The sequence below is a fragment of the Palaemon carinicauda genome, chromosome 42, assembly GCF_036898095.1.
Source record: "Palaemon carinicauda isolate YSFRI2023 chromosome 42, ASM3689809v2, whole genome shotgun sequence".
In the NCBI taxonomy this organism is placed as follows: Eukaryota; Metazoa; Arthropoda; class Malacostraca; order Decapoda; family Palaemonidae; genus Palaemon; species Palaemon carinicauda.
In genome coordinates this window covers 27,507,443-27,527,294 of record NC_090766.1, presented here as the reverse complement: position 1 = coordinate 27,527,294, position 19,852 = coordinate 27,507,443, and the positions used below count along the sequence as shown (strand labels likewise).

General features: G+C 38.4%; 2 protein-coding genes across 7 annotated transcripts in view; one reads left to right on the top strand and one right to left on the bottom strand.

The window, feature by feature from the left end:
• The window catches only part of LOC137632979 (ras-specific guanine nucleotide-releasing factor RalGPS1-like), a 331,074-nt gene that overhangs the window by 217,182 nt on the left and 94,040 nt on the right, over positions 1–19,852 (top strand). The window lies entirely within an intron of this gene.
• Positions 358–19,852, bottom strand: part of LOC137632955 (ras-specific guanine nucleotide-releasing factor RalGPS1-like) — a 54,339-nt gene continuing 34,844 nt past the window's right edge. For all 3 annotated transcript variants that reach the window (XM_068365088.1, XM_068365089.1, XM_068365090.1), the window contains one exon: positions 358–3,221. In XM_068365088.1, the coding sequence (XP_068221189.1) occupies positions 3,081–3,221 (141 nt within the window). In that variant the 3' untranslated portion in view covers positions 358–3,080. The remainder of the gene's footprint in view (positions 3,222–19,852) is intronic.

Genomic DNA, 19,852 nt, shown 5'->3' with positions numbered 1-19,852 from the left:
AATGGCCTCAACCTAGTTCAAAGTTAGTGAAGTTGGTATTCCATTACCATCAATTGACAAGATTTCCATCCCAACCCTGAACAGCAGAAAATTGTAAAAATTTTAATTGTAAAAGTCTTTGTCTACTGAGGATTCAAGAGAAGACTTGTAATTGAAGCCCTCGAGTAGCTTTCTTTCAGTTGAAACAGATCTATTAGGTCAGTATGCTCAACAATTTCTTTAAATTTAATATTACAGTACTGTAATGTCCCGGTACCTTTGAAAACAGTCTACAGTACTATACACTAGCATTTTAAATTTTCACGATAGATATTGTATGAACAAGTAAACAAGGTTTATTGTAAATGAAAAGGCCAGTGCACAAAGATCCATTTTATTGCCACAGAGTTAAGAGCACTCATTGAACAAAGTGACAGTATTTATGTAGATAACCTCAATAGCCACAAAATTAATTTTCATAGTTAAAGCATGGGATATGTTGCAACAATGTATGCCTAGCTTTTAAAGTTTCTTTTCAAGTAATTCTTACATGTGCAAAATGGTATGCCAAGTTTACCGCAAAAGAATTAGATCCCATTAAAGAAAGGCACTTTTCATTTGGCCAAAAATACAATAACAGTAAGATTCTTTCAAGTAGATTACAAATAACACAACTTTTAATGTACGGCAAGTAGCAAATAACACTGTTAGGAGGAATGTATTATAAAGGAATTATCACAATCTGGAAAGGATAGTAGCTCATAAAAAACAACAATTAGTCTGGCCAATGAATTTTTCAGGCTGATATCTGTTTACAGAAGATTTACTATAATTTGTTTACATTTTATCATTAAGCAACACATACAATCACTCTGAAGCTTAGATTACATTTTATGACTAATGTGAAAAGAACTTGATGTACAAAATAAAAAAAAAACAAAAAAAAAAAATTGAATAATACTGAATTCATCCCTCTTTAAAAAGAGAGAATCTGCAATTTCTGGAATGAGTATTAAGTAACAATAATGTTATGGATTTTATATACATGTACATGAACCCTTTTGAAAAATTATAAAATCTGAATACTACAACTACTACTGGCTAAGTAAAGTGGTTCATGGTAAGTAGCTTAAAAACCTATTAGGGGGAATTCCTAATGATAACCAATCATCTGGAATTTCCGGATTATAGTATGATACAATATATTAATGCGCATAAAAAACTTTACATATTTCACAGCCTAAAATCAAATTATTTAGATATTAAAAAGAGTAAAGTGACCTTTATGTTGGCTTTAAAATGTACACTGGACAAATTGGTTAAGGGAACAGTGCAGATTTCTTTTTTTTTTTTGTATTCTTTGGTAAATTAATTGTAGTATTACCTCTACTTTTATCTATAACACATAATCTTAGGATCTCATTTCTAGAGCTACAGTGATACACAAAAATGCTCCACTGACTTGTCTAATAATTGAATACTTGATAAAAACAAATAATTATTGAAAAAGCTCTAAAATTTATTGTCTTGGGTTAAAGCCATGATTAATAACTAACAGGAGCAATTACATGTGTAGCATCTCACCACAGGTTAGGTATGGGGGTTCCAATTACACACTGTCAAGGAGACAAAATACAGTACAAAGCTCTTACATAGGCTACACAATGCTGCACATTGCCAGTACACTTTCAGGGTAACTTGGACCTTTTCTCCTTAGGAGAAAGTATAGCCAGCTTTTAACATGTTCTGCTGCACAAACAAAGAAAGCAAGGTCCAAAATAAAGTTAGCTAAGGCTGTGTAGTAAACACACATTTGAGAGAGCAAGCCAATAATTGGGAAAAAGATCATTTTAACAGCAGCACAGATACAGTATACATTGATGTTGCTTATTTTATTTACAAACATGAATTTCTGCTTACATTCATTATACCAACTTTTTACTTTCATATTATTGCAAAACGCTCATGAAGTAATAATACAAACAAGCAGGGGTGAACTGGCCAACAAATCAATACTTCAAGACACTCACCTGAGTATAACATTCATTTAAATCATGTTGGTAAAAAGAGGCATACATAATGTAGGATCTTTTCTTTTCCAATTATAAAGAATTCTTTATATTAACCATTATATCTAGTAAGGTACTATAAGGTCCAACTGCCATAAGTAGTTAATCTGTAATAAACTATTCAAGTGATGCCATACAAAAATTATCAGACTGAACAGTACAGTATTTAATTTTTATCATACATGGGGCAAAACTAGAAAAATCAATATTCTTCAACCTGTTTTTTGAAGTGTATGAAAACTTTTAATATTAATGAGAAGTATAAACTAATTATCCCATTTTTCTGTGAATTTAACTAATGCCGTTTACATGGTAACCCTTCATAGAGAGAAACCAGGCACTTAATCCCTTTCATTAATGATTAGTTTTGTCAGACCTGTATAACCAGATTTTACATATACCTTTGGCAGAACATTTTGTCATTCAAAGACTAGAATCAAATTACAGTAATACAAAAGTTGTTGGTCAGAATTCAGCACCTCATATGGCATGGACATGGGCCACATCCTGGTAAATGCACTAGGCCCAAAAAGTAAATTATAAGTTTCCTTTAATTATGAAGGCAAGAGGGATATTGTTCACAGGCACTCGAGAAGTGTCCAACAACTTTCAGGTCACCAACATACAGTGCAGTATATCATTTGTCATACTTAAGCCATTGTTTATACGGTGCAACCGAGAAGCTTTTTTTTCTGAGCTGACAAACTCGTAAACCCTGTTATCAATGTCTTTTTCTCCCAAAATTCCTTCTATAACTAGAAACCACTTTAAATCATACAAGCTTGTGCTTGATTAAAAGTTAAGATAAGTTGCTCTTCACAGTTTTGTTTATTATTTCTTCGAAGCATGGATACTCCACTCGACATTAATTTCAATTATTTCAGTTGGCTAGTTAGCCTCTTTCCACATTCTTCGATACCAAACACTTTTTTTTTTCTTATCTAGAACATATTTTCAAGTGAAAACAATGTTTTTGAGCATCCCACATACAGGCTTACTGAACAAACTTATGACACCACTTGCCATCTTGATTTATTCAAATGTAATTAAGTTTTCTGGTGGTCTCTGAATATTTTCTGTTAATGCTTGCTGAAGGTTGTATATCCATGACTTAGCAGCTGATACTGAAGGTGCCCGGAATTTGTAAATCGTAGCTTTCCCAGGATCAGAGAGCTGAAAAAAAATTCCAAAGTTTTGAAAAGGTCACATTAAGTAGGAAGTTTTTGTAAAAAATATACAGTATTATACAATCTGTTAGCCTATAATGAAACATTTAATGAGTCCAAAAGAGTATTTTGAATCCAGACCCTATAAAACTTATTTTTTTTAAATTAGAATCTTTTTAGTTCCTTAAAAGGAAATATTTCAAAATAACTGTGCTTACACTTTCTACAAATTGCATAAACATCATAATCTTCACTTTATAACTAACTGTACTAGCAATACCATTAAAGTGATGAATATAATAATTTTCTGTTGTACTGGTACCACCCTTTAAAGTATTAAAAAAAATATTAAAAGAGTACCCAAAAATAATCTAAAATCAATGCAAGCATAAACCAATTAAATATTACAATGTTCATTTACATCAACAGTGAAAAGTAAATATTTTTTCTTGTCCAACATAAACAGAAATTCTGATCAGCCCCGTCAGCCTTTGTTGTTAACTGTTGGAATATCCACATGTATTTGATCTTATTTAAAGCCAAAAGATACAATAACTTTTGTATTGCCTTTACTATTTCAGTCCAATTCTGAATTTTACTTTTACTTCTTAAAATGCTCAAGAAACTTCAACATACTGAATAATGAAGATTTGTTCTTTAGAATTTTTTACAAAACTAAATATACTGTAAACTAGCTACTTGTAAAAAAAAAAAAAAAAAATAGGGAAATCTTGTCAAAAAAATTTTCATTATTATTAGCTACAGTACTATGAAAATAGAAAATAAAGTATTTTGGGGTATTGGGAAGCATTTATTTAATATGGTAGATAATTCCAAATTTACTACATAGGTATGTAACATTCAGATTTTTGGCAATGAAGCATTGTTTACCCTTTTTTTGCTGATCATTATTTTAGAGGACATTCACAGCTATAAAATTGAATAAGAATGGAAAAATCAAGGAGTCCACAATGTTGTACAGCTAATATTTAAAATAAGACAGTTCACTATTGGCTTAACAGTAGGTATCACATATATTACAGATGTTTGGCAATGTCTACTTATCTTTAACAAAATAGGAGAAAATACTGTATTTCTAAATTATTGCCAAACATACGAGTACTGTATCCCAACTAGGAAAGATATAATGAAACATTACACAACAGGTAGGTAAAAATTAATATATAGGCAGTTTGATTACTGTAAGCCAGGTGTGGTTTAACCTTACAGGTAAAATTACTTGCAAAAAATTTTTCTTGAAATAGGGTTAACATTTCTCTTCAATTTGACATTGGTTAATTTCAAAATAAATTGTGTATTAGATATTTTCATTATTCTTTATTGATAATGCTAGTTTGTTTAATAGCGTAATTAAAAAAAAAATCTATGGTTCAGCTTGCGGCCTACTCTACTCATCAAAAATACAAACTGTATATGCACAACTAAAAGTGGGGTTTTAACGAAGGAAAAACATTTTTGGGAATGTGCTTTTTGGTCACCAAGGACTTTCCTGTTAAAGCCTAAAATATAAGAGATCAAAGAAATGTCTTCCCTACACTAGAGCTTGTGCACCCAACGTGCAAAGTGTGGACTGTTTGTGTATAATACGGGTTCAGGCTCTGTTGAACCCTTCACAGAGCCTCCCATTCCAAAATTCTTCTGACAACTGATAACACATCACTGAGAACCCATACTAATACTAGAGAAAAAAATCCTAGGGCACTTGATTGAGCCCAGCCATCTATCTTTCTGTTATGGGTAATACTTGTCCCCCTTCCCTTCAAGAGTAAGTAAAGAGGGAGGATCTTTGGGGATCACACAATGCCTACCTCAACAGGGTTTTTTTTGTCAAACCAGAATTTTTGGGAGCAACATTAGAATAGACTTTTGTATCATAAAGGACACTTCATCTACAACCAAGTAAACATCCAATTCATGAGTGTATGGGTGAGAAGAAAGACTAACTGGTCAGACATTCCCTGGGGAAGGAGCTAGATGCCAGTCATAGTACCTCTACTAAGCAATTCAGTTGATGGTAATCGTGCTCTATCCGATTTCCCCTAATAAGTGCCACAAAGAAGCTGCGTACCCCGGATGCCTGTTGTACCCCTTACATTAGCTTTGGGTAGTATCTTTGACCAATCTGTAAAGCTCTAGATGTCCTAAAAATGCACATTAGGAAAGAAATGTCAACCAAGCAATTTTTCTCATATGGTTTTAGGGATGGAGAGATCACCTTAAAGATGAGGGAAGTCATAGAATACAGATAGCCCCTATAGACTTCCAGTAGTTTGTTTGGTTATTTGAAACAGACTACTTTCTGAAGATGTGGATCTCTGCAAATATGATCAGAGGGTAGACACTGGACAGAGGTTGCTATCCCAAGACTGTAAATCTGTAATATAATGATGGTGATGCTGAAAGAGTGGAAAGCACAGACTGTTTGGCCACTGTTGGCCACAAGTACAGCTGTTCCTGTGAAGTCCATTAGGATCCTCAAAACCTTCAAAATAATATTTAGAGGAAAAAACAGGTAAATCAAGGACCATCTATTCCAGTTCAGAATAAAGACATTTCTTACAACTGCTTGGGAATCCCCATTCATTACCATATAAAAGTGAAGCTTTCGTCACAAGGAGGTCCATTAGGATATCCGGTATAAGCTTGACGATCTCTTGGAACTAGCTCTGAGAGCCCGACGGTTGGATAAAATCAGAGAGAGGAACAAATCTATCTACCAGAGTAACTACATATTTGGGAGGATAACTGCACTGAGTTCTTGAGCAAGATTTTCCTCGCTCAAGACAACTGACTGCTGGCACGTCTGACAATCTAGTGCAAAGGCCTAAACAGCTTGAGCTTTTTTAACATGAAAAAAGGCATCAGTTCCAACATATTTATGTGAAGTGCTGCAAACCTCCAAACCCGACCTAGATGCATTTGTGAAGAATCATGGATATTGGGAGAGAAACAAATGTGATAGACATGTAGAGCCAGTGGAAAATCCTCTCTGGAACTAGGCCTAACTTCGTTAAATTGACAAAGAATCCTAGGTCCTAGAAAACTTGCACAGTCCAACATGTAAACATGGGCCATAATTTTTTTGTCTACCCAAACTAGTACGGTGTCCAAACAGGTAACGAACTGAACTCCCATTAACGGTAGTTGTCTCATCGCTGACTTTGCTATTATGTGAATACCCCTTGGACTATATAAGGACAAATGGCATTACTTTGAACCTGTATGAACTCCTCCCGAACTGAACACTCTAGTTAAAGGTGTGAAGTTACAGAAATGTCTCAATTAGAGCCTTTTAGATTTATACTACAGGTCCAAGTTTCTTGGTCTAGTTATTGTTGGACATGCACAAGGGTCATCTTGAATGCAATGTATCTGATGTGTTTGTCGAGACAAGATATGTCGCAGATGGATAATCTTCTCTGATGAGTCTGGCTAAATATTTTAGAAACTAGCATTTTTCCATGGCTCATTTTCTTAACAGAGGAGGTGAGTTCCAGCTAGTTGCAATTAAAAATTTCATATTGTGACATGGTTTGGAAATACGTGACCAATCCAGGCCTCATGCTGTGAACCCACTAAGAAAAGGATCCAAAAAATGATTGACATGTCCCCTGACCTGAAGAAATTCACAGTCAAGATCCTATACTTCTGTGAAATGGACCAAAATTCTTGCATCCTTATTCTGCTTCAAAGCACACTTTCTTCCTCCGGGGGAAAAAAATAATCCTTGGTTCATGGGGTCTCTGCCAGAGCAGGTGGTTGTTGCTCTTATCATCCTCCCAATGGGACTTGCTTACAGACTGGACCCTAGGTTGAATATGATGCTGGTCTCTTTACAATCTGTAAAATGATCAGCATTATAGGGCTGACTTATAAAAAAAGTTCCCTTCTCTTTAAGGTGGCATGGAATTTTTTTTTCTCTACAGACAGTTAAGTACTGTATATCTGATGTTAGCCTTAGCTTTATCCAGTAAGAATTGGAGGAAGAAGAGTTTACTAATGGTTACTATAGATGCCATTACTACTTCTCCAGATTACACACAGGTAATAATGTAGCCTTTTATATCAGCTTTTGTTTTGGCAAAGTTCTGTAAAGCTTCACAAATAGGTTTACACAAAAAAATTTTCTATAGCTGAACTGACTATCTGTAATCCAGTGGTACAGTAATTCCACTTCAGAGATGTTATCAGTGGCCAGATTAAAAAGTATCTGCTGAGCACTAAACTCGGGTATCTTGAGAGACTAAAAGAGAAGGATAATGTGTCGCATAATTGATGTATATCCACCTAATTCTCCTATTTTTAGGGGGTGGGGGAGAAAGATCCCACAAAGACCTTTCAGTTCTGTGAATCCTGGAAATTCATTAGGATACACCATTCAAAAGGATAACTTTTTTTTGGAGTGGGTGTAATCCCCTTTCCGCAGCATATCCCTCAAAGATTTCCACCCTATCGTGATCACATTGGCCAAGAAGTGTGTCTACTGGCCTGGCACTGTCTTCCCAGCCACATTTACCTCTAAAAGGTTGTGATTATGGGGCAACCTCCAGTATCTGAAACTGGCTCTGCCAGATCATTAAAAGCAGATTTGTGCATCATCAGTAACAGCACTTTGGCTGTAAGCTAAAGGAATGCCTTAGAAGATTGCTCCATTATAAGCTAACGCGATCAGGGAGAAATAGAATAAATTTACAATTCCACATCATTGAAGGAAATACCAAAGCTTCAACAATGACAATGACAAGAGTTTGAATCATGCCAATGATGCAGATAAGGCAATTTTCAGGGTCCCAAGCTCCACTCCACGAGGCACAATCTTAGCGCCAGGTTTACAGCAACCATCCATAATACAGCTTGCTTGCTTTCACTCATTTGTATTACAAAATTCATAATAAAAATTACTTTTATTTGTATCCCCAAAGAGAAAAAACCACCTTTCCCCATCATCAAAGGACTACACTACCAATGAACTGCTTATACAGTATAGGAAATTGAGAGACTAAAAGTAGGCTAACTTGATAAGAAAAATACCACCATGCTAGATGCAGTACTCTTTATCTCTTCAGTTTTGAAGTCAAAGTTATCCATGCCTCTTGACATCATGAGTCAATAAGAGAGAAGGGAGGATATATGAGCATCAGGCAAGTATGGAAGTAAGAAATTTTACTTTGTTGGAGTTGGGGCACAATTGGAAGAGAGGGATAATTTCAAGTACAAGTACTGTAATACAACAAAGTTGGATTACTAACCTGGTCTAGATAACTGTACTTCTGACAAGCCCTTTGAAATATGGAACTCCAGATTGTTACTAAAGAAATTTAAAATACTGAACTACACAGTCTCTAAATGTTACTTTTGTTTTATCTGATTTTGATTGATTCTGAATATTAAATACAACCCACTATTCATAGATATGATAATAAATTAGCTAAACAAGATATTACTTAAATCACGGCCCCTACCGTCACTATGGAGTCTAAAAACCATCTTGTCTTCATAAGCAAACCATGCTTCTTCAAGATAATGTTTGGCAAAAGATTACTTGGTACACCATTGAACTCTTGCTAAAACTTTCCAATGGAAGATTTCTAGAAAAGTTAAGGGAAGTAACTGCACTCCTAATATTATATACCTCAACTTTCAAGCGTTTTATTATGCTTGGATCTAATTCCTTGTGAGCTTCTGTGACCAAATTTTTAGCTAGGAATGATATAGCATTTTTAGTTAATGGGTAATTAGGGACACCTACTTCTACTACCTTTCGTTTTGCTCATATACAAAGAAAACTAGTTTTTTGCATGACTGTCTGCATTCCATTTTAGTGCATTGCATTTCCCCAAAGCCTACCCTGACAGACAACAATTTTAATTCACTTGCCTGTTTAGCTGAAGTTAATGCCAACAGGAAAATTGTTTTGGTTATGATATCCTTAAGAGATAGATTTTCAAACGGTTCAAAATCTCGTCCCTTTTAAATAATGTAAAAACAATTCCAAATTCCAGAAAATCTTCTTTATGACTGAAGGTTTTTCAATACTAAATGATCTGAGTACATCCACTATAATACCTGAAATGGACAAATATAATCCCAAATCCTAAATACTTCAAGATATAATCAAGCATGGACCTACAGAAGGTTTTTTCATAAAAAAAAAAAAAAATATCAACTCTCATTCTAAATAGTCCTAGTCATGGAGAGATTCATAGCCTTACATATGATCAAATTACCCTTCCCATTGTCTGTGATACATGGTTTTAGTAGACTGTCTTTTAGAACTAATAACAGTCTAGAGGGACTTGAAAACCCTTTGTTTCTGAGAATACAGTGGATAGTCCATGCAGTTAGATGTACCACAGACAGGCTTGGGTGTAACACCTTTGATATTGGTTGTTTGAGCAGATTGACTCTGTAAGACAACCTTCAAGGATGATGATATCAGTTGTCTAATGGATTTCAGCAGCCTGAAACCATGGCTTTCCCTTGTACACATTGAGTCTACTATTTTGCACGTTGATATACTGGACCTAGAGAAGAGAAGACTACTTCTTTGGTATTTTATGTCGTATTGGATTTCCTATTCTAGCCTCTAAAAGGAAAATTCTTCATGGACCACACAGCACCTTAGCCTAAAAAAATGCTTAATAATGCAAGAAAATCTATAAATAGTAAAATATGTTAAAAAGTAAAACAATAAAATGTAGAGCAAATTAATAACTTATAGGCACAAATAGCTCTAGGAATTCTTCGTATGGCTCTTACGTAAATTACATCAGTTAGTATACAATGACACTAGCTAGAGTAAGGCCGATCAGCCAATTGAAAACTTGAAAAGAACTTGAAATTGTTGGTTGGTAAAAATTAACAAATACAGATTGGATTATGGACACTGTACTGTAATTTTTATTCTTGTCACATTCACTACCTAGTTAGCTAATGATAGCAGAACAGGATTAGCTGATGGTAAACTATGTTAGGTTGGGAGTTATAGATGGGTTAAGAGTTGTCTTACCTAATGATGTTCAAACTAGCAAACTTTCCAGTTTCTGGACGCACTCAAAACACACATGATTTGTATGCTAGTGGGTTAATGTACTGTACTTAGCTTGTTTTTCCACTCTAATTGTAAGGTATTATTATTAACAATCGCTACTATGTCAAAATACTAGTTTTAAATATTTAACTTAGCCGGTGAATATATAATAGCTGAGCCTCCGGCGGCTCGACAGAAAAAACACAAAAACTCGCGAGCGATCGCTATGAAGGTTGCGGGTGTGCCCACTAGCGCCAACTATCGGCCAGATACCGCATATACATGTAAACAGACCCAATTTTTCTCTGTCGGTCTGATCGACAAGACGTACCATTACTCGCTGTTAACCTGGAGTTTTTCAACAGTCTTGGTGAAGTACTTCCTTTTGGTTTGAGCTTTCGCAGTGCAGGTGTTTTATCTTCAACTTAAATCTTGAACTCGTTTTTGGATAGATTTAATTGTTGATGACTTTGGATTGTTTATTGGACTTTCTTTGACTTTTAAATGGCCGACCCTTCCCTTAGTACGGAAGTGTGTTTTAGGCTTTTAGCAATTATCTTATCACGTTATAAATTGTTAGGGTCAGTGAAAGTTAATTATAGATTTTCCTCTATATATTTTATATCTCAACCGCCTTTATTAGGCCTCTTCGATTAGCTTTCCATTTATAATAAACATCAAGATAAAATTTTAATGATTTGTTTATATGCGACCTTACCTATTCCTCCCCTAATCCGAGAGGAGGCGGTCCTAACTTGGAAACCGAAGTTAAACAACGTTGAGCCCTTTCAATCGTAAATAACTTTTACAGAACAAATGATTTAAAACTTATTAAATGAATATTTTTTCGTAGATATTTTATGAAAGATTTTCTTTGAATAGTTTTCGTACTGTTTCAAAGATGAACTAACGTTTAGTTTATTTATGCTACGCAGTTTGCGCTCTATCGTTACGATAGAGAGAGAATCACGGTTTCACTTTGCAGAAAGAGTAAATCGATTCTGACGTTTTGTTCATTCTTCTTTCAAACTTAAATGTTTTAAATACTAATTTAAAGGAACTTGTTAATTTTCAATTTCTTAGTCCTTTCAGTTTTTTCCTTTGGTCAAATAACCTGTTTATTGACGAAAGGTAAGTGGGCTTTTCTCTTCGGTGCGAAATCAAGAGAGAGAGAGAGAGACAGAGAGAGAGAGAGGAAGAGAGAACGTTCCGATCTTTATTCTCGTCCCAAGCGAGTAACGTTGTTCTCGAGTCAGTTAATACTCTCGTCCCTAGTCTCTGTACGGGGAGAAAGGATAAAACGTTTTTAGTTTTTATTCTCGTCCCAAGGCACTGTACGGTGAGAGATTGAAAACATAGTTTTGAATGAACTAGTGTTTAGTCTCATCCCCAGCCACTGATCTTTTTATCTTAATATATGTTTACTGTTTTTTGCTTGTATTAATGTGCTTACATTATACGACTTATTTCGCAATTATAACCTTTTGATGAGGGTAGAATTGCGTGCTTCAGGTAGAAATCAGTTTTATTCATGCCTAATGTGAATTGTTGAAAAATTCGATTTCAGTGAAGTAAGTGCAAAACAGAAAATCGTAGTGATAAAGTGATAATTGCGCAAAGTGTTATCAGTGTTGCGACCGAGGGTTCGTCTGTTCGTGCCTGTCGTTCGCCTAGTCCGAGACCTCTTGCAAGCTCCCAAGCCCAGGGGAGAAGTAATGTCGTACGACTTATGGGTTCGAGAGGCCTTGATCAGCGAACAGACGTTCCCTCTATGGTTTCAGGCGTGTCTCATCAAGACCGCCCCTACCATAAGACGAGCGAGACGATTTTCTCCTCGTCATCCGAAGGCTTTTCGCGTAAGAAACCGTGGAGCAAGGTTTCGAGGCCCTTAAAGCGAAAGTCAGTCCTTTCAGGACAGGTCCAGCGTCCTGGTTGTAGCCATTGGGACAGCTCTGACCCTTTGCAGTCATCGGAAGACTGCTCGCCGCCTAAACAAAAGCGTAACACAGGCTCCGAGAGTCTTATTGTAGGCAAGGTTTTGCAGTCACAGACGTTACCCTCGTCTCTTACCGCACCCATTCCCGTTGATCCTAAATGGGTTGTACGGCAAGACATGCAGAATAAGCTTGCCTCTCTTATGGAGGACTATTCTGCTGAGCAGGTTCACGATGATCCTCGCCGCTTAGCTGATCGAGATCCTGGCCGTCAGCCGCCCAAACGAGCCTTTGCTCGTCCTGTTGACATTGACGTTACAAAGTCACGTCAATCGTGTTTTGTAGAGCCTCACTCGATGCAGTCCCGTGTTGACTCTCAGCCGCTTGTGGACGTTCAGCCGCTGCCGCTTGCTCTTGTTGACGTTCAGGACGTTCGCCAACCAGCATAGTTGACTTGTTTTGACGTTGAGCGTCAAGCACCGCAGTCAAGAGTTGTTTTGACTGCTCAGTCTAGGCAGTCAAGGCAGTCTCGAGTTGACGTCGAGCGTCCTCCCGCACCTGTTGTTGTTGCTGGTCAGTCCTTTAAGCAGTTACATGACATAGCGTCCTTGACTGCTACTGTTGCTCCTTTGCGTGTGGACTCTGCTTGTCAAGCATTGCCACCACGGCAGGTCTCTCCCTTGCTTGAGACTCGGCAATTGTCGGACAAGGTTCCTTCAGATGAGGAAGTTGCTGATCCCCCTCCTACTGATATTCCCTTGAGGACTCTGTCAGAAGGAGAGGAGCCTAAAGCTGCTCAGCCCTCTATGGACTTTAAATAAATCATGCTGATTTTTAAGGATCTTTGTCCGGATCTTTTTGTAACTGCTGCTCCTCGTTCGCCTAAACGTCAGAGTTTACACTAGGCCTAGCTACTTCGAAGCCTTTGTTTTCTAAGCTAGTGCTCTCTCGCTCTTCTAAGAGAGCTTTACGTTTGCTAGGCGACTGGTTAATCACCAGGAGGAGTTTGGGGGAGACAGCCTTTGCTTTCCCTTCTTTTAAGCTGGCTTTTAGAGCGAGAGTCTGATATGACACGGGAGAAGTTCTCGGCTTGGGAGTTCCTGCTTCTGCCCAGATAGACTTCTCAAACCTCATAGACTCTCCCTGGCACCTGGCCATGAGACGCTCCAAGATTTTATGGTCGGCTTCAGAGCTAGACCATCTCCTGTTAGGAGTTTTTTTTTCGAGCGTTTGAAGTTTTGCTGTACAATTATGTCATGCATAAACAAGGCTATCAGGGATGGCTCCAATAATCTGACAGCCACGTTCTCTGCAGGAACAAGTCTATCAGGGATGGCTCCAATGATCTGGCAGCCATGTTCACTGCAGGAGTACGTAAGAGGCAAGTGCGCTCAATGTGTCCATTGTCAAGACAAACTTCACGATGAAGTCTACCAGGCTGTCTTGACAGCATTAATGGAAGGCGACTGGATGGTCTCTCTCGACCTTCAGGAGGCATACTTCCACATTCCTATACAACCGGATTCCCAACCGTTTCTGAGGTTTGTTTACAGGAATGTGGGGTACCAGTTTCGAGCCCTGTGCTTTGGCCTCAGTCCTGCTCCTCTCGTGTTTACGAGGCTCATGAGGAATGTGGCAAAATCCCTCCATCTATCGGGAATCCGAGCCTCCCTGTACTTGGACGACTGGCTTCTCAGAGCATCGTCCAGTCTTCGCTGTCTGCAGGATCTACATTGGACGTTGAGTCTGGCCAGGGAGTTGGGACTTTTGGTCAACCTAGAAAAGTCCCAACTGATCCCATCCCAGATTATTCTATATTTGGGGATGGAGATTCGCAGTCCAGTTTTTTCGGGCTTTTCCGTCTGCCACCCGAATAGAACAAGCCCTGCTCGAAGTCCAACTAATGCTGAAAAGAGAACGTTTGTTCAGTCAGGAGTTGGAACAGTCTCGTAGGGACTCTCTCATCCCTGGAGCAGTTTGTCTCGCTAGGGAGACTACACCTTCGGCCTCTCCAGTTCCATCTAGCCTCTCACTGGAACAAGGACAAGACGTTAGAGACGGTATCATTCCCAGTCTCCGAACCAGTAAAGGCATGCCTGAAATGGTGGGACAGCAATATCAGTCTGAGAGAGGGACTATCCCTAGCAGTCAAGAACCCAAACCACGTGTTGTTCTCAGACGCGTCGGATTTGGGTTGGGGTGCGACCCTGGACGGTCGGGAATGCTCGGGTCTGTGGACCTCAAGTCAGAAGAGCATGCACATCAACGGCAAGGAGCTATTAGCAGTCTACTTGGCCTTGATGAGATTCGAAAGCTTTCTTCGAAACTAAGTGGTAGAGGTCAACTCAGACAACACCACAGCTTTGGCGTACATCTCCAAGCAAGGAGGCACACACTCCCTCACGCTGCTCGAGATCGCAAGGTACCTTCTCATATGGTCAAGAAATCGAGGCATCTCCCTGTTGACGAGATTCATCCAGGGGGACTTGAACGTCTTGGCAGACTGTCTCAGTCGGAGGGGTCAGGTGATACCCACGGAATGGACCCTCCACAAGGACGTGGGCAAGAGTCTTTGGGCTACTTGGGGTCAACCTACCATAGACCTCTTTGCCTCCTCGTTGACCAAAAGGTTACCAATCTATTGCTCTCCAGTCCTAGATACAGAAGCAATCCACATAGACGCGTTTCTACTGGATTGGTCTCATCTGGACTTATATGCATTCCCACCATTCAAGATAGTCAACAAGGTACTGCAGAAGTTCGCCTCTCACGAAGGGACAGGGTTGACGTTGGTTGCTACCCTCTGGCCCGCGAGAGAGTGGTTCACCGAGGTACTTCAATGGCTGGTAGACATTCCAAGAAGTCTTCCTCTAAGGGTAGATCTCTTACGTCAGCCCCACGTAAAGAATGTTCATCAAAGCCTCCCCGCGCTTCGTCTGACTGCCTTCAGACTATCGAGATACTCTCAAGAGCTCGATGCTTTTCGAAGGAGGCAGCCAGTGCGATTGCAAGAGCTAGGAGAGCTTCTACCTTCAGAGTATACCAGTCGAAGTGGGAAGTCTTTCGAGATTGGTGCAAGCCAGCATCTATGTCCTCTTCCAGTACCTCTGTAGCCCAATCGGAGATTTTCTTTTACATCTGAGAAATGTTCGCTCCCTCTCAGCTCCCACGATTTAGGGCTACAGGAGCATGTTGGCTTCGGTCTTTCGTCATAGAGGCTTAGATCTTTCCAACAATTAAGATCTCCAAGATCTCCTTAAGTCTTTCGAGACCTCTAAGGAACGTCGTTTGGCAACTCCTGGATGGAACTTAGACGTGGTCCTAAGGTTCCTCATGTCAGAAAGGTTTGAGCCATTACATTCAGCCTCCCTGAAGGATCTCACCCTCAAGACGCTTTTCCTAGTGTGCTTGGCTTCGGCTAAAAGGGTCAGTGAAATTCATGCCTTCAGTAAGAACATCGGCTTTTCTACAGAAAAAGCCACATGTTCACTTCAACTTGGTTTCCTGGCCAAAAATGAACTGCCTTCTCGTCCTTGGCCTAAGTCTTTTGATATACCTTGCCTGTCAGAGATCGTAGGCAACGAACTTGAAAGAGTGCTGTGTCCAGTTAGAGCTCTTAAGTTCTACTTAGCTCGTACTAAGTCCTTACGAGGTGGATCTGAGGCATTATGGTGCTCAGTTAAGAAACCATCATTGCCTGTCAAAGAATGCTTTGTCATATTTTATCAGACTTTTAATACGAGAGGCTCATTCTCACTTGAATGAAAAAGACCGATGCTTGCTTAAGGTTAAGACGCACGAAATAAGAGCTACAGTATAGCAACTTCCGTGGCCTTTAAGCAAAATAAATCTCTGCAAAGTATTATGGACGCGACCGTTTGGAGAAGCAAATCGGTATTCGCGTCATTTTACTTAAAAGATGTCCAGACTCTTTACGAGGACTGCTACACACTGGGTCCATTCGTTACAGCGAATGCAGTAGTGGGTAAGGGTTCTACCACTACATTCCCTTAATTCCAATATCCTTTTAATCTGCTCTTGAAATGTTTTTTAATTGGGTTGTACGGAAGGCTAAGAAGCCTTTCGCAGCCTTTTTTGATTTGGCGGGTGGTCAAATGTCATTTCTTGAGAGCGCCCAGATTAGGGGTTTGATGAGGTCCTGTTGTATGGGTTGCAGCCCTTAATACTTCAGCTCCTGGGAGTCTTTCAGCATCCTAAGAGGATCGCTGGGCTTCGTGAGGAAGACAGACAAATAAGGCAGAGTAATCGTCTAAGTCAACTTCCTTACCAGGTACCTTTATATATTTGGGTTTTGTTATGATATAACTGTCAAAAACTCTAAGCATATACACTGTAAACTTAATTAACTCTGGTCTCTACCCACCACCATGGGTGTGAATCAGCTATTATATATTCACCGGCTAAGTTAAATATTTAAAAATGATATTTTAATTATAAAATAAATTTTTGAATATACTTACCCGGTGAATATATAAATTAAAGGCCCCCCCTTCCTCCCCGATAGAGAACCAGCGGGATGAGAAAAATTGGGTCTGTTTACATGTATATGCGGTATCTGGCCGATAGTTGGCGCTAGTGGGCACACCCGCAACCTTCATAGCGATCGCTCGCGAGTTTTTGTGTTTTTTCTGTCGAGCCGCCGGAGGCTCAGCTATTGTATATTCACCGGGTAAGTATATTCAAAAATTTATTTTATAATTAAAATATCATTTTTCTAAAATTACAATATAATTAATTTTTCTATAATTGTTATTATTAGTATAATTATTATTATTAGCTAAGCTACAACCCTAGATGGAAAAGCATGATGCTATAAGGCCAAGGGCTCCAAAAGGGAAAAATAGTCCAGTGAGGAAAGGAAATAAATAAATGATGAGAAAATTGAACAATAAAATATTTTAAAAACAGTAACAACATCAAAACAGACATTTCATATACTGTATAATCTATAAAAAGAATTATGTCAGTCTGTTCAACATAAAAACATTTGCTGCAAGTTTGAACTTTTGAAGTTCTACCAATTGAACTACCTGATTAGGAAGATCATTCCACAACTTGGTCGCAGCTGGAATAAAACTTGTGATCATTCCACAACTTGGTCACAGCTAGAATAAAACTTCTAAAATACTGTGTAGTATTGAGCCTGATGATGGAGAAGGCCTGACTACTGTATTAGAATTGACTGCATGCCTAGTATTATGAAGAGTAGTGGAACTGTCTGGGAAGATCTGTACATAAAAGGATGATCGGAATTATGAAAAATCTCATGCAACATGCATAACGAACTAATTGAACGACGGGGCCAGAGATTAATATCTAGATAAGGAATGAGAAATTTGAGAGACCGTAAGTTCCTGTCCAACAAATTAAGATGAGAATCAGCAGCTGACAACCAGACAGGAGTACAATACTCGAAACAAGGTAGAATGAAACAATTAAAACACTTCTTCAGAATAGATTGATCACCGAAAATCTTAAAAGACTTTCTCAATAAGACAATTTTTTGTGCAATTGAAGAAGAAACAGACCTAATGTGTTTCTCAAAAGTAAATATGCTGTCAAGAATCACACCTAAAACTTTTAAGTGTCATACAAAGTTGAAGAAACATTCAATGCTGAGATCTGGATGTTGAGGAGCCACTGTCCTTGACCTTATTACAATCATACTTTGAGTTTTGTTAAGATTCAACTTTATGCCCCATAATTTGCACCATGCACTAATTTTAGCTAGATCTCTTTTAAGGGATTCAGCAACCCCAGATCTACATTCAGAAGATGGAATTGATGCAGAGTAGCATCATCTGCATATGCAACAAGCTTGTTTTCTAGGCCAAACCACATGTCATGTGTACTTAGTATGAAAAGTAATGGACCAAGAACACTACCCTGAGGAACACCAGATATCACATTTCTATACTCACTATGGTGCCCATAAAAAAAAACTTTGCAATCTATTGCTTGAAAATTCAATAACGATGCTAAGAAACGACCCACCCACTCCCGACTGTTAAATTTGAAAACAAGGGCCTCATGATTAACACGGTCAAAGGCAGCACTAAAATCAAGGCCAGTCATACAAACTTCCTGCCCACAATCAAGGGATTTCTGTACAGCATTAGAGATTGTAAGAAGGGCATCACATGCTCCAAGGCCTTTATGAAAACTAAATTGCAAACTAGGGAACAGATGATTACCTTCAGCAAACCTATTAAGTCGTTTTTCCAAAAGACGTTAAAAATTTTTAGATAATAAGGGAGTTAAGGAAATTGGGTGGTAATTCAGTTGGATTTGAGCTACCACAAACATAATGGAGTAACATTACCCATTCTCTAACAAGTGCTAAAAGCTCCTCTTTGCTAACTTGCGCAAAATAACACTTTTGGAGCTAAGAAATCTGTAGTCTTTATAAAAAAAAACAAAGGAAAAATACCATTTAGGTCTACACTTCCATAAGCATCAAGGTTCATCAAGAGCTTAAATTTTACGTGATCGAAAAGCTAAACTAGTTAGTTTAGCCTCAGGAAAACAAAAATGAAGATCAAGTTTCTCTTTACTCTGTTTCCTGTCAAACACATCAGCCAAAAGGGTTGCCTTTTCCTTTGGACAGTGAGTGACAGAGCAATCTGGTTTAAGTAAAGAAGGAACTGTAACATCTACACCAATGAGTGCAGATTTAAGGGTAGTCCACCACTTATGTTCCTGGGTTGTACCTGAAAGGGTTTCTTTTATGGTTAAATTGTATTCCTTTTCAGTTGAAGAATAAACTCTCTGAGCAAAAAGGCTTTAAGCCGAGTATAGTTATTACAAGTCGAATCTAATCTGTTGCCCTTCCAAAGATGATAGGCCTCCTGCTTCACCAAATAAGCACGTCTACAATGATCGTTGAACCAGGGTTTGTCCTTCACTTGATAACTTAGCACACGAGAAGGGATACGCCTATCAATTATGTTGACTAGATTCTCATTCAAAGGGGCAACAGGAACAACACTATTATACAATTGTGACCAATTCCAGCCCAGAAGATCACTCAAAATCCCATTCCAGTCAGCTTGAGATTTCATATAAATCTCACATGAGTATGATACATCAGGGACAGGCTGCTCAGTTTTCACTACTAATGAAATCAAGGCATGAACAAATGTCCCAACTGGAGAACTAACCTTACTTGTTATAACGCCAGGGGAGTCGGTGTATGCGAGATCCAAGCAGTTACCAGACCTGTGAGTAGCTTCAATTATGATTTGCTCACAGCCTGATTCAGAGGCAAAGTCTAAAGCTCTTAAGCTTTGGTGATTGGTAGGAGAAACAGAATTTAACTACTCCCTATGGTGAGCATTGAAATCACCAACAAAGACAAGAGAGGCCTTTCTATCATGTATCTTAGCCATAATGGTAAGAAGACGATTGAAGATAGAATCATCCATGTCTGGATTCCGGTAGATCGAACACAAATAGAATTTGTTATGCCTGCCACAAACTTTTATTACCTGAGTCTCATGACAACCACATGCACAGCAGGACTTATGAGAAGCAGGGTACTCAGTCCTAATATACACTGCCATTCCCTTGGCCCTAGGAATGGCATCCCGTTTCAAAATTATTGGCTTCTATATAGAAACCTCGGGTCTTTTA